The sequence below is a fragment of the Lissotriton helveticus genome, chromosome 7, assembly GCF_964261635.1.
Source record: "Lissotriton helveticus chromosome 7, aLisHel1.1, whole genome shotgun sequence".
Classification (NCBI taxonomy): Eukaryota; Metazoa; Chordata; class Amphibia; order Caudata; family Salamandridae; genus Lissotriton; species Lissotriton helveticus.
In genome coordinates this window covers 165,195,327-165,211,487 of record NC_136068.1, presented here as the reverse complement: position 1 = coordinate 165,211,487, position 16,161 = coordinate 165,195,327, and the positions used below count along the sequence as shown (strand labels likewise).

Genomic DNA, 16,161 nt, shown 5'->3' with positions numbered 1-16,161 from the left:
GTAATTGCTGTAGCCAGCCTGAAAGGAGACCACCAAAGAAAGAGGCAGTAAACACCGACCTTCCTACTCGCCTCTCACCCATGGCGGAATTGAGTTGGCATCCACTCTGCAGCCTGGGCAGTAACGTGATCCCTAGGTCCGGAATACGCCGCACCAATCTGCACAGTGCGTAGAGTCCCGGCGGGGCTTAGGAAGGCACAGAGAAAAGATCAATAGAGAGAAAGCGTGACCGTACCAGGGGGGCAGCGATGCCTACTGGGGCCCGAATGATCGCTCCGAATTAACCGATCTCTCCCCTCCACCGCGTATAGACTAAATCAACGAGGGAGACCTCCTTGAAGGCGGACTGCGTACAGTGAGTACTGGAGCCCGAGTGGTGCTTGCACTGGTCCGGGTGGCCCCCTCCCTACCGCATAGAGGCAAAATCAGCAACTGAGGCCTTCCTGGGTGGGTGGCGGCACGCCCAGCCTTGCTGATAGAAATCCCCACCGGAGGCTACTGCAGTAGGCCAGGACCCCCTCCCCCCCTGATAGAAAACCCCGCCGGAGGCTACTGCAGTAGGCCAGGCAGGCAGGTGGCACCAGAGGGGCTCACTAACCTGTTCTGCGTTGAAAGAGCCCATAGGGTTCCCACCAGGAGCGCCACTGCGCCCCATAGTAGCCTGCATACTCCATTATAAAGACCAGCACTCCTCCTCTGCTGTGCCAGAGAGAGCACCCATACTGTACAACAATGCCCGCATAGCCCTGTTCCCGGATTATACCTTGATGGTGCAGCTCCAAAGGGCCTCTTAACAAGAGGTCAAGAAATCCCTCAGGTCAATCAATGTTAAATATGCACTGCTGTTTCCAGACCGACTGAAAATAAAGTACGAACAGAAGAGCCATTTCTTCGATTAAACTTGAGGAGGTCTGGGCTTGGATTGAGCATAACTTTCCTGATCGAGCAATGAAAGGAACACAGCCGACCACGCTCTACCAATCACAGAAAACAATGGGGGGGAAAAAGGATGCGAGAAACAATTCCGGAGGAAAGTCGAAACAACCCAGTCGCAAGAACAGGCCTTATAGGGTCGACGGGCAGCGATTAAACACTGCAACGGCTCTTCGCAAAGCTGAACTTACATCCACAGATGACTCATCAGTCGACACTACAGTGCATTCTGATTTGAAAAACCGTCTGACCTTATTCCCAACAATCACATCTCAAATGGCGAAAGCTCTACTGGATTGACGACCATGCACCTGGCACACCATGCTGTCTACGAGATGGGAGCGTATCATGGAACTTTTTCCTAATACAAATCAACCCTATCTGAAAGAAACACGTTAGTGGGATTCCTTACCTTAGAATAGCCCCCAGGCGTCAGACTGGATCTGGAAAGTTTTCGTCAGCAGTACCCCTGCTCGTCGGTAGGCGTCGTCTGCAGCTCCGCGTCCGTCGTCGGCGTCTTGATCGCCGGGATGACATAGTCGGAGTACTTAGACACCGCGCTCGCGCGCTGACGTCAGTTCTGTTCTTCTTTTTTCCGCGCCAGCAAGTGCAGATCAGGGAAGAGCGTATCCTTAGTCGTTTTTTTACTAACTTTTGGACTTTTTTGGTCTATCTTTTTTCGAGTCGACATCGACTCCTGGTGCCGGTAGGGATGCACGGTTTCAAGCCGTGTGACGCCTGTCACCGACTGATGTCGGTTACCGAACCCCACCACCGGTGTCTCTACTGTTTAGGGGCCGACCACAATGACATGTCGTGCCCCGACTGCCGGGCCTTGACATCGAAGGCTAGGCAGGAGCGTTCCTGTAAGCTGCTCGAGATCCGGCTGTAGGGTCGAGGGACGGGTTGCGGAGCCGGAGTCATAACCGTTCATCGGGATCCAAGTCCTCGCACTCCAGTAAATCGAGGCATGGAAAGAAGTCTAAGAAACACCATCGTTCTTCGACCTCCCCTCGCCGGTCACCCGACTCAGCCGAGGGTTCAGGTGGCGCCGCCCGCGTGGCTTTGGCGGACCCCGGGCAGTCTCATCCAGCCTCATACCCTCCGGTCCCTGGGCTCAATGCGACTCCGGAGCAGATTCGAGACTTCCTCATGGCCATGAGGACTCTTTCCGCCGTTTGGCCCTATCGGCGCACCTTCGGGCCCCGCAGGTCCGACTGGGGGTCCTAGCCCTGTGTAGCCGGGGGCTTCGGCCCTGGCGCCGCCAGCAACTTCGGTCCGGGCGCCGCAGGACCCCATGGGGATCCAGGTCTGGATCCTGGTAAATGCCAGTTGACCTCACGACTCCGCCGGCGCCGACCCCCTCTGAGCCACCTCCGGCGCCGTCCTCGGGCGACACCGGCCCCGGTGTCGGACTGGCGCCGATCGGTTGAAGGGGAGGACTCTGAGGGGTCTGAGGACTCTCTGGCACAGCAGTGCCAGTTAAATCACGACTGGGCAGATGAGCTAGGGGAGGCCAGTGGTCTAGACACTTCGCCTGACACTGGTTTTCTCTCTCCTCCTTCCGTGGCTACGGAGGAGGGAGTTACTTATGCTGTGGTGCTGCGCAAGGCAGCCAAGGCCCTGGGCCTTGAGCTCCCTGCAGCGGCCTTGAGGACTAACCTACTCCCGAGGTGCTTCAACCGCCAGTAAGCTCTTCGGAACCTCTGCTGCAGTTCAATGAGGCCCTCACTGACGTTCTGATGGGCACTTCTTGTTCCAAGCCCACCACAGTTCCTTCTCTGGATAGGAATGTGGCCCGGCGCCACCTCCCTGCTCCGGACGACCCCTGCTTTCTGTCCACCCACCCCACCCCTGAGAGTCTGGTTATCCAGGCCTCCACGTCCCAAACCGCCTTCCTGACCGCACCACCGGACGGGGAATCCAAAAGGCTGGAACAGTTTGGCAAGAAACTGTTTTCCTCCCTCAGTCTAGGGTTGCGAAGCATTAATACCGCATGCCCTTTGGACCGTTACACCCACTCTCTGTGGGACACGGTGGCGGACGTGCTGCCCCAGTGTCCGGAGGAGGCCAGGGCACGGCTCGCCTAAGCTCTTGCTGAGGGGCGGGATGCAGCACGGTACTCCCATCAGATGTGGACTTAACACCACGGACTCGCTGGGTAGAGAGATTGTAACTACGGTGGCGATTCGTCGTCACGCCTGGCTGAGATCCACAAACCTTTCGGGGGATGTCCAGAGCACTCTCATGGACATGCCTTTTAATGGCCGTCGCCTCTTTGGCGACAAAGCAGATAGTGTGCTGGAGCGCTTTAAGGACTCCAGGGCTACGACCAGGTCCTTGGGCCTGTCGGCCCAGCGCCAGCAAACTTCTGCTTTTTGCTCCTTTCGTGGCTACGGAAGGGGCACCCCCACAAGTTCGTCCAGCCACAGGCCGCAGAACCAACCTCGATACCAAAGGGGATGATGTACAAAGCGTTTGAGCAGATCAAACTCACCCCCAGTCATCTGATCTGGGTTCAATCATCATCATTCTTTAGCTCACTCCACCACCCCAGTTCCAAAAGGGCCATATGGAAATCAGTCTGACCTTGTGCCTCATGGGAATAGTCCAGCCCGAACTGCCAAGCTGTGTCTTCCCTGGACCGGAAACAAGCATCCTGGGACCGGTTTCTGGTTCATAACCCTTATCAGCCAGGCTATCTTGAATCCAGTGGCAAAGTGAGCAAGGGACCCATGTCTGGGCATACCCTGCCAACTTAGGGCGAACTAAGTGATACCAAAGGGGATGATGTACAAAGCGTTTGAGCAGATCAAATTCACCCCCAGTCAACTAATCTGGGTTAAATCCATCATCATTCTTTAGCTCACTCCACAACCCCAGTTCTGACATGGCCATCTAGATGGCGCACAAGTAATTCTAGGAAGCATATATGCTCCGAACACGGAACAAGACGGATTTCTCACACAACTCAACTTTGCTCTAGCAGACTGTATACCTACCCATGGATAATAGGGTATTTCAATGTAGTGTTGGATACATTAGACAACCATTCACACCCTCCCTTGCCAGGCGTAACATCTGTCCGTCAAGCCAAAGCCCTCTGCACCTGGGTCCAGGGATGGTCGCTATTGGATGTCTGGTGCAGTAAACATAAGTGCATGCAAGAATTCTCATTTTATTCCCCACCGCTCTTATTACACGCACATATAGACCTTATACTATGCACCTCTGCGCTCTTACCCCAGATAACACACACCACCTACCTTGGAAAAACGCTGTCTGACCATAATCACCTAAAATTGACCCTATCATGGGGTCTGATCACCGCACCAGTTCCAACTTGGAGACTACTGGACCCATGTCTTTTGGAAGATAGCGTGTTCTGAGATACGATTACTACAACTATAGGTAACTACTTCCAGGAAAATTCTGGTACAGCATCCTCCAGTCTACCTGAATGGGAAGCATTTAAAATAGTAGTTAGAGGACTTCCATCAGCACAACAGCTGGAGTACGACAATCAATAAATGACCTACAGTGGGTCAAAACCAGGCTGAGTAGACTAGAGCAGAAAGCAACACAGGATTCAGGGAAGGCACCGAAACTCCAGGAAGCACACATTGAATATGCCGAGTTGCTAGAAAGACTAAGAGTGGTAGATCAACGCACATTTACCAGAAGTTACACACAGAAGCAGACAAACCAGGTACCTTACTGGCTCGACTACTCAAACAGCCTCCGCCATCTACCCTCATACTAAGAATTAACGCACAAAACTCCATGTCCCCACGCAGAGGGAGATCAATACTGCATTCCTTAACTACTATAAGGCCTTGTATACAGCCCCCCAATCGCCACATCCACAGAGGGTAGCTGATTTTCTTCACTGCGTCACAATCCCTCAGGTAGCGGCAGAGAATAAGGCGGACCTAGAGGCACTAATAACACACACTGAGATCAGGGAGGCTATCCGGGAACTCCCCTGTAATCAAACACCGGGCCTCGACAGACTGTGGAATTTTACGCCACTTTCGCAACCGGATTGCCCCACGGCTGCTCCTTATGTATCGAACAGCACTGCAAAAAGGCAACTTATCCCCTTCCACAGCACATGCACTTGTGACATCGCTACCAAAACCTGTTAGAGACCCTACAGATATGACTGCATATAGACCTTTATCATTATTAAATACTGAGTATAAAATATTAAGAAGAAAACTAGCACGTAGTCTACTCCCGTTGCTAACCAAACTCATACATACAGACCAATGTGTCTTCATACTTGGCCGCTGCACATCCTTAAACGAATGCAGAATGTATCCTGTAATGTATGCCACCCCTAATGACCTCCAAGCGGCGGGATGCACTTCACTCGACCTGCGTCAGGCGTTCGATACCCTAAGCTGGGAGTACATGTTAGCCACCCTTAATAAGTTTGGATTTCCCCCAGGATATACAAAATGGGACAGGCTACTTTATGCATCACCCACCACGAGAGCACATACAGAAGCCCATATCTCAGAGCAGTACTCAATACATAGGGGAACGAGACAAGGATGTCCCCTATCCCCAATGCTGTTTGTCCTTGCTTTGGCAATGGATGCGGCAAGAGGCCCTGAATTGGGCAACACCCATTGGTCCCTCAACACATGTACTGTCGCTCTACGCCGACAATATAGTGTTATATGTCAAAAATATACATAACCTACAACATATTGCTCAGATCTTGACAACATTTGAACAAATCTCTGGATTATCCATAAACGCTTATAAATCACATGCGTTCTTCTTTAGAATTGGCCCCCAACCCCTAGAAGTCACTTTAGGAGGCAAAATACTCAGTCGCCCCCCCCCCCCCCCCCCCAACACCTTTAATTATTTAGTAGTCCAGATATATAGGGACTTGCTGGAAGGGAACCTCCAGAAAGCCATCTCCACTGTGCACTCACAAATGGCATTCTGGGTGTCCCTACCCCCCTCTTAGTGGCAGGGCGTGTCGCTATATAAAAAATGGTAATACTCCCAAGATTATTATATTACTTCACTAATCTGCCAGCGTCATATTTCAAAACTCTGAACACGTTGCTAATGGAACTGATCTGGGGAACTGGACGTAGACTTGTAAGATTAACCAATCTGCAACTGCCGACAGATAAGGGGGGGGCTGGGAGCACCAGACTTCAAATACTACTGCTTAGCAAAGCAATTGCAATGGCTGTCATATTGGCTAGCAGGCCATAATTTAAACAAAATATCCTATACACCCCACAAACTCAAGCTGGGTGCACTGCACACACTGTTACATCCCCAGGTGCGCACTCCTGCTCGGGCCCCAGTATTATTGAAAATTGCCCTCATATACTGGAAACAAGCCCTTAAATACACAGCCAAGGCTATCCCATATGCACCTAATGTAACTTTTCTGGGTCTCCCCTCCCCAACGGGTGTACTGACGACACGGCTCATTCACATATGGGAGCAAGCTGGAGTGTCCACGATAGGGATAATTTTGGGGGATGGTATGCTATTAAACCACATGGATTTCATACATATGCACGGCTTCCGGACTCCCTGTATCTCACACATGCCAACATAACACAATATGTAAAACTACGTTGGGCCCCTAACAGTGTTGAACCTGCTGCACATGAATTCATACATGCAGTACACTTAATGGGCAACGGTAAACACCTGGTGCGTTGGTTATATATACTGCAGAGTGAGAACCCACCTAGCAGTACCCCTGACTCACCTGCACGACAGGTGTGGATAAGATATTAGAGGGACCTGCAAGACAAGGAGTTGGAAACAATTGTGGCCTTCCCAAAGAAGCTCTGACTCGACTCCAGATTTAAACTAATACAATTTATGATCTTGTCAGAGCCTACCTCACACGACACAGGCTACACACCATGTGCCCTCATCGCAGCCACCAATGACATCAGGACCCTGATGGACAACGGAGAGACAGCCGCTCTCATCCTCCTGGACTTCTCGGCAGCCTTTGACACCGTCTGCCACCGCACCCTAATAACCCGCCTCTACAACACTGGGATCCAAGGAAAGGCCCTGGACTGGATCACATCGTTCCTCTCTGACAGAACCCAGAGAGTCCGCCTCCCTCCCTTCCGCTCCGGGGCCACCAAGATCTGCTCCGTACCCCAAGGCTCCTCACTCAACCCTCTTCACTATCTACATGAGCCCCCTCGCCACCATCGCACGCAAACACAACATCAACATCATCTCCTACTCCGACACCTAACTGGTACTCTCCCTAACCAAAGACCCACTCACCGCCAAAAAAACTTCCAGGACGGAATGAAAGATGTCGCAGAATGGATGAAGCACAGCCGTCTGAAGCTCAACTCGGACAAGACTGAGGTCCTCATCCTCGGACAATCCCCATCCTTCTGGGACGACTCCTGGTGGGCCACGGCGCTGGGCACCGCACCGACACCCACGCACGCAACCTGGGATTCATCCTGGAATCCTCCCTCACGATGACCAAGCAAGTCAACGCAGTCTCGTCTTCATGCTTCAACACCCTGCGCATGCTCCGAAAGATCTTTCGGTGGATCCCCACCGAAACCAGAAAGACGGTCCCCCAGGCCCTAGTCACCAGCCGACTGGACTACGGGAACGCCCTATACGCAGGAACCACAGCCAAACTTCAGAAACGCCTTCAGCTCATACAGAACGCCTCCGCACGACTCATCCTCGACATCCCTTGCCACAGCCACAAATCCACCCACCTGAGAAACCTGCACTGGCTCCCCGTCAGCAAGAGGATCACGTTCAGGCTGCTCACCCACGCACACAAAGCGCTCCACAACATGGGCCCCGAATACCTCAACAACCGCCTCTCGTTCTACACCCCCACCCACCCGCCAGCTCCACTCCACCAGCCTCGCCCTCGCCACCGTCCCACGGATTCGCAGAACCACCACCGGAGGAAGATTGTTCTCCTACCTGGCAGCCAAGACATGGAACTCCCTCCCCGCACACCTACGACTGACCCAGGACTATCTCGCCTTCAGGAAACCCCTCAAAACCTGGTTATTCGAGCAATAGCGTCTCCCCCCCCCCCCCCCCCTCCTAGCGCCTTGAGACCCTTACGGGTGAGTAGCGCGCTCTACAAATGGATTGATTCATTGATTGTACCCAGCAGCGTCCTCTGCATACTTTAGATGCCTCGAACAAGATGCAAAACGAATTCACATATTATGGTCTTGCCATGACCTTTGGACTTACATGCCATAAGTATCCAAAGTTATAAGGGAGACAATAGGGGGCCATAACCAGTACTCAGCGGAGAGATGTCTGCTGGGCCTGTATCCCCACGCCAAAAATTGCACAGCATAGTCTAGATTTGTAGACCAGGCTCTTCTACTCGTGAAACGTCAATTAACGAACCGATGGAAGTCCACATCCCCCCTGAATATCTCAACTTGGTGAGAAGATGTTCTACAATGGGGAAGAGCGGAGCACTCCGCAGAGAGGAATATAGAGGCCTGCGGAAGAAACCACTAGCGATGGAATGGGATACCCTAATTGAAGCTTTAATAACTGTGGATCTACTGACCACATGAGTATACCCACTTTTACTCCTAATAACACATGTTTAATTAGCTCCGAGCTCTGACTCGAAGATAGGCATGAAAGCACAAAGATGTATAACTGAGCAATGGGACACACATACATGCCCTATATCTGACACATCTCTCCCTGGTCACCAAGGATCCTGCCCCTCGACCTCCATGTCTGACGCATCAAATCAGTGAAAATGGAAAATCCAAACACTATTCAAATGTTAAGAGCAAAGTCCATGTCAGTCCTCACACTCTGTAGAAACACAAGGGGCCCCCAGGGGAAAGGGGGTGGGGGGGGAGAATAGAGAGGGAGTTACAACAGTTTCTTAGTTTCAACTGTAAAGTACAATTAGGTTGCAAATAAACAATAAGCAACATGGATGTGTTTTTTTTTTTTAAAGGTGTTGTAAACACGATAGCCACTGTTTGCTTCTGACTATGACAAAAGACTGTCTTTGTGGAAAAATAAGTCTACAGGGCCCAGGTGCCCGAATTGTGAACCACAATTGCACCAATACCTCATGCAATATGTACTTGAAAAATGCCAGTAACTTTTGTTTAAAAAACAAAAAATACACAAAGCGTGGTTACAACAAAGCGACTTTTCTAGTGGCTATTAATTCAGCACTTAGCTTCAGTCTGTGTGCTAACAAACCTTATACAGATTTTTACTGTATTGGGGTGGTCATTGGGACTCATCCTAATTTTCTCTCCAAGGTCGTGTCCGATTTTCGCATTAACCAAACCATCTCACATCCAACTTCCTTTCCTAACCCCTCGACCCCAGCGGAGAGGGCTTTGCATTCTTCAGACATTAAAAAAGTTTTACTTGGATAAAATAAAAGGCACCAGAGTCTGACCACCTCTTTGTCAACTACGGTCCAATGAGAACATGCTTAGCTTCCTCCAAACGATCTGTCTCTATGTGGATAGTTTCCTGTATAGTGTTTTCGTACCAGTTAGCTAACAAACACTTACCTGCCATTCCTAAGGCCCATTCTACCAGGGGCAAAGCAGCAATGACTGCTGTACTGAGATATGTACCCAGTTCCAAAATATGTAGTGCTGCAACGTGGAGATCGGTGCATACTTTTAGCAGGCATCACTGTCTAGACTCAAGTAGAGCAGACTTCTATAAGGATTTTTTGGACACAATTGTGACCGCTGCTATTAACATTCTTTCTGCATGTTGTGGAATGGGCTAGCAATTCTAGTCTGTGTTGGACTATTAAAGAGGACCCCCCTGAAAAAGGATAAATTGCTTACCTGTAATCCAAGTTCTCTTCCAGGAAAATCCTCCTCATAGTCATAAGCAACCCTCCCGGGACGAATTTTTAATGCAGTCTTTTTCATATCCGGTGTGCTCTGGATTCCATATCACCTTAAGAAACCTGACCATCACCTGTGAGGCATGATGGGATACTGGGGATACACCAATTGCATTGCTACATTGTATAAAAGAGGTGTTGAAAATGGCGCAAGCGAAGTTTGAAAAAGGTAGAGAGAGGTTTTACGGCCGAATGCATAACTTAGCAAACTATGCTGTTTGAATAAATATTTACCACAGAATTCCATGCTGCATCCGTCCTGTTTCATAACTGGAGCAGAAATGTAAGGAATATAGATGTATGTATATGTGCATATATGTATGTATCACTTTCTTCCGTATCAAGATGAATCGCACCAAAAACAGACACAGACCCAAAGTAAGTGCTGATATTATTTCACTCCGTAGTCTCCATAACGCGTTTAGCCTCTAACGAGCCTTGTTCACATGACATGACCATTCCACCTTTCTGTGCATTTTTAAAGTGACAGTGTGAGTTAAAACGTTACATGACCAGCAATTAATGGAAATAGAGAAAATCTCAGCAGTGACATTATCATCTGTCCTTTTAATTTATAATTCTTCTGTGTTTGTAATTGTTTTGTGTAGATCCTCCCCTTCTTTACTATGTAATCGTCATTTCTGTGAGTGCCCTTTGCAATGATTTTAATTAATTGTGCAAATAAAAACTTTACTTTGCTTTACTTTACTTTACTCAGCAAATACATATACCTTATAAGACTTTAAAATTCTGATAAAATACCAAACAGCCTGAGTTAATGTTTCATAATACAGTGTTTGTCTAGAGGCATGTGTAAATGTGATATACATATTGATGGAAAAGCAATTTATAATATACTTAAATGTCCATGTTGCCCTCTGTACTGCCGATTATGACTATCATTATGGCATGGATATCTAAAGGTGCTGTGGCGTGTCAATCTGTAATGACTTATGTCCGATCACCTCAGCTGAAATATGCCTGCTGAAGAGGAAAAGGGATTTTGTTTCATTTCTCTAAATATATTAAATGCCAACTATTAAACGGATGCTGGTCACCGTGAAACAAAGAAAAATTGAAGTACAAATCGTGCCAAAAGTGTTGTGTGAGAATATATCACTATTAATACATAAATATCTTCTGCATGTGAACTGCTCTGATCGTCTCTTGTATCATCAGTGTGTAGATTACAAAGATAACTGTGTAATACTGGACTCGTACTGTTTGGTCCCGTATGGAACTATAATGTATGTTCAGATTTCTTAAGATTATTCTGGCGGGAGCTAACTATGCTTTATTTGGTATGTGGCGTTATCTCATGGATCGATGGGTTTGAGGAAAAGTATCACCAACCATAACGGTTGGTCATCCTGATATACAGCGACATGAGAATATGCTAGTCAAAATATCAAAGTTAAGATGGAGCAAGGGATACCAAGAGTTCTTTTAGGTGCGTTCATCCATATAGAACTCGAGGTATAGTGCAAAATATTGCTGTGCAAAAATGCTGATACCTCATGTCACATCCTGTGTGAATATTCATCATCGGTACATGCAAATGCTGTTTAATAAATAGATATATAAATATATAAATATGAACTAGGCACATAAATACATCCCAATAAAAATGGTTAAAACAGTGTGAAAGGACAGTATGCATCATAGTCATGTCTCCCAGTTCATATGGAGTACAAGCCTGTACATAAAAAAAACCCAGCAATATCAAAATCAGACCTAAAACCACATTACATCATCCCCTAATAAAACTTTAAAATATTATTTAAAGACATGTATACAGATCCTCAGTGACATTGAGACCCCCTGGATGTTTGGTATCTAGTTGTAAAATGTACCTAGTCTCCAGCTTTTTAAATTTGTGGTCTCTGTCTCCTCCACATCTGCTTGGGGATACTGTGTCAATCACAAAGTAGCTGAGATCTTTGTTGTTGGATTGATGAAACTCCCTAAAATGTCGAGCTACCGGATATGTGTTATCCTGGTTTGTGATTGCATGTAGATGTTGAAGAACCCATTTGTGAACTTGTAACTTTGTGCTGCCTGTGTATTTAAGGCCACATGGGCACATAAGTACATAGACAGCAAATTCAGTTTTGCAGGTTAAACGGTTTTTGAATTTTGTATTCCCTGTCACTAAAAGGGGTGGAGTATGTATTGGTATTGGTGCCATGAATACATGCTTTACACGTTGTGCATTTATAAAATCCCTTGTGCATCTGTAGCCAAGTGGCATTGTCCATGATCTCCGGGTTGGTAGTGACTATCTCTCATAGATGGCGCTTTGCTGTGTGTGAAGGACACCCTCTGTGGTAGCAGGGGTTCACTCACGGGGTCATTTAGGACGTGGGGCCAACTGTATTGTAAAAATTTCTGAATGGCTTTATGTTGTCAACTGTGCCAAGGAAAATACGGAATTCATTTGTGATCTGACTAGTCCCTGATAGGTTAGAGACCTTGTGTGGTTGTTTATCTCTGAGAAGTTCTTCCCTTGTCATGATCATAGATTTAGAGATAACTTGACTAATTATGTTTGGGGAGTAACCCCTCTCTAAGAATCTGTATTTACTAAGCTCTTTTCAGATCAACCTGATTGCGGCATATCCGTCTGAGGCGAAGCTTCTCGCCATATGGTATGCTGTTGATCAGATGTCTGGGGTGTGAGCTGTGTGCATGCACAGTAGAGTTGCCTGCTGTCTCCTTCCTGTAAAGACTGGTCTCTATCTTGTTGTTATGGACATATACTTGTGTATCAAGGAAGTTAACAGAGGCCTCACTGATATTTTCCGTGAATTCTAGGTTTGGGAAATTGTAATTGATCTTAGTAACAAAATCCTATGCCTGTTCCTTTGTCCCTTGCCAAACTATCAGGTCATCAATATAGCGGAGCCACAATTTGATATTGCTCTCAACTATATGTTTTTGTTCGATGTTGAGGACCAGCTCCTCCAACCAGCCCATGTGCAAACATGCGTAGCTGGGGGAGAAGCGGGTCCCCATGGCAACTCCCCTTGTCTGTTGGTATACTAAATTATTGAACATAAAGATGTTGTTCAAACAGAATTCAACCATGGAGACCAGCATCTCACTGTGTTTTTGATATTGTGTGGGACGTTTGGCAAGCAAGTATTGTATGGCATTGATTCCATCTTTGTGTTGGATGCTGGTATAAAGGGAGGTAACGTCTAATGCTACCAGCAAGTAATCATCCTGCCACACAACACCTTTGATTTTTCTGATTAAATCACCTGTGTCACGAACCTAAGACGGCAAGTTTTTAACAAAATCTTGTAGAAAATAGTCCACATATTGGGACGAATTTTCTGACAGTCCGTCTCTTGCTGGGATGATCCGACGGCCAGGAGGCTTGACAATATCCTTGTGTATCTTCGGAAGGAAGTATTTTGAAGGAGTAGTAGGATCGTCTTTTTTGAGAAATGTATATTCGTCCTCACCGATTAGATCTTGTTTACTCCATGCTGCCAATTTCTTGTAGATGTCCGGATATGAGTTTTTCAAATTTGCCGTATTGCTCCGACTGTAGCATGATCGATCATTCAGTTGGCTAAAACCTTTGTTTTTATAGTCCTCCAGAGACCAAAGGACGATGTCTCCATCATGGTCACTGTTGCGTATGACAATTCCTTTATTCTTTTGTCATTTCTGAATCCGGCTGTTTTATTTGTGATCTTGTCTGCTATATTTTCTTTTGGCCATAAGCACAGATTTGTTGAGTTTTTTTAATGCGAGACGTAACTTTTTCATGGAACACATCTATAGAGTCACGTGGGGCAATAGGGTTGAACGTGGATTTAGTTTTGAAGGGGGTTGTAAGCCTTGTGCTTCCATCACTGTTAGTACTATCAGTAAATCTACTGATAATAGGTTGTTGACTGGTCTCTCCATCCCAAAGTTCCTCAAGTTCGCCGAAGAGAGGAAGATCCGATTGTGTAATGTTAGATTATCTTCATCCTCAGCGATTCCCCCGTGGTTGACGTTGTGTTGTCACCCTGAAGCATATAATATTTTTTCAATTTTAGCTTTGTGATCCCTATATAAATGTCCATCCTTGTTGATGCGTAAATAAAATCACTGGTTGGACAGTATGATAAACCGAGGCTTAATATAAGCGTTTCCTCTGGTGTTAGTTCAATTTTATTTAGATTGACTGCGGTATTGTTAGTAGCTGCTGAGTTGATTATCTCTTTTTCCAATGGCTCAGACCTCTTTTTTTTGTTGCTGTTGGCGGTGTTTTCCGGCTTTGCACCTCTGGCCTTATCTGTAATTTGCAATTGTCCTGCGTAGGTCCTTTTGCGGTCTGGGTCGAAGGGTTTGTCTCCTCTCCTCGCATAAAAAATGGAGTTCTTCGCCTGGTGATGGATTCACACTTTGTTGTCCTCCCTCGGGGTGTCTCATCTCCGATTTATTACTCCCTGCAGGGTAGAGGTCCGAGAATGTTGTTTTTATTGTTAGTTTCAGATCTTTTTGGCATTGGGTTTGATGTGAAATTGTATGGAAATTATGGTCCTTTGAGCTTAGAGACTCGGAGCGCGTCATATTTTTTAGCAAATGTGAAGAATTGCCCTAACTCGTAGTCATTCTTGTCTCTTAAAAATGTATACGCTTTATGTTCTTTGATTTTCTTACTCTTTTTTGAGTCTCATTAGCATATCTTTGCGTAGTTTAAGTATTTCTTCTGTCTCGCCCAGTTTGTCCTACGCTTCATTTAATTCATCTTTCTCTTTGAGCAGGCGTTCCCGGTCAATGTCCGCATATTTAATTAAAATTAATATTAATTTCCGTGATGTCATGTGATCAAGGCTCATCTGAGCCGAAACGCATCAAGCCGACCGAGCAATAAAGAAGCTTTAAGCACAAAATTCTGGTCCGTTTCAGTCTGTGGAGTCACTGCTGTGAATCGACTGAGTTATTGATCTGTATGTATATGTGTACATATATGTATTTATATGTGTATATATTTAATATATGCTTGGGGGTCCATGCACATGGGCGGAACTATTCAGTGCTTATGACTAAGATGAGGAGTCCCCTGGAAGAGAACTACGATTACAGGTAAGCAATGTACTCAATTGGTTTAATGATTTACAGTGGCAAGAGTCTGAGAGCCCCTCATTTCAACATTATGCTTATTGTAAAGTTAGATGGTGTTTGTAATAGATTAAATTGTTGATAACTAATTTGTGGTTGTTATTTAATGCATTGTGCGGTGTATTAGGACTGATCCACCAGCCTCCTTAAATTCTCTTTCTCTTTATATTCAAGGTTCCGTCAATGTTAAGTACTAACCTAAATGCAGAGGCACTGCAGTATCTCCAAGGTTATCTCCAAGCAGCAAGTGTCACGTTGGTCTAACAGCACTTCAATCTGAAGTGGAAAGGATAACATCGTATTCTGTTTGGGTTTAACCTTTGCCTTCGTCGTCTTGGCAGAACTCTGGAAAAAATGTTTCAACTGAATCCATCCTGTAACGTACAGTTATAAGCTGGTTGGAGGAAGAATTGTAAAATATAGAATGAGCTGTGTGGCATGGCTGCTCCCATTTTTCTCAAGGGAGTGAGAATCACAGTTAATTTATTGAAAGGGTTCATGGAGTTCTGCACTTGCAGTGTTGAATAACATTTTGAAATTATGTAAAGCATTGACTCATTTCCTTAAACTCTTCTGCTCTTTTCCTTTTTATGCGATTGTGAATAAATTAGAAGCACTTGTTTAAATTTTACACAATGTCAATGTATTTCTTAAAGCACTGGTGAAATGAAAGTTATATCGTACAAAACAGTCTATGTAATGTCCTTTCACAGGCCGTTTTTATTTGTGTGAAATATCCCTCACAAGAGGATTGCAGTCGATGCAGATATAACTCTTATTGCAATCAATCATTTTGAGCTACCATTTAACCAATGTTCCAAAATGTTGTCTTGTTTCTTTGTTTTCTCAGTCTTGTGTTGTAAGAACTTTTCCAATTTGTTGTGTAATATCTGTTTTTGCATTTGGATAACTAACAATTGAAACAAAGTGGGACATGTTTTTCAAACTTGTAGTGTTTCATTTATTTCTGCATATACATATTTTTATTAGACTAACTTACCAGTAACCCAGTGCATACCTATGTGATTACGTGGGTGTTGTGTGGAAAAGCATAGTTGGTATCACATTGATTCTTAAAGAACCCCAATGCTCTTCCTACCAGAGTTTGAGACATATTAAAAGCATGGATCCAAATAGTAGGGTGCTGATATTGTGGTGTGCAATACTTGCATGAAGTCGCAATG

The 16,161-nt window shown here is 46.2% G+C and overlaps 1 protein-coding gene across 1 annotated transcript in view; it reads left to right on the top strand.

Annotated features, from left to right (window-relative positions):
• CSE1L (chromosome segregation 1 like) overlaps window positions 1-15,923 on the top strand; it is a 399,917-nt gene extending 383,994 nt beyond the window's left edge. The window contains exon 25 of the mRNA XM_078651858.1: window positions 15,152-15,923. Within this exon, the coding sequence (XP_078507984.1) occupies window positions 15,152-15,241 (90 nt within the window). The 3' untranslated portion in view covers window positions 15,242-15,923. The remainder of the gene's footprint in view (window positions 1-15,151) is intronic.
• The last annotated feature ends 238 nt before the right edge of the window (window positions 15,924-16,161 follow it).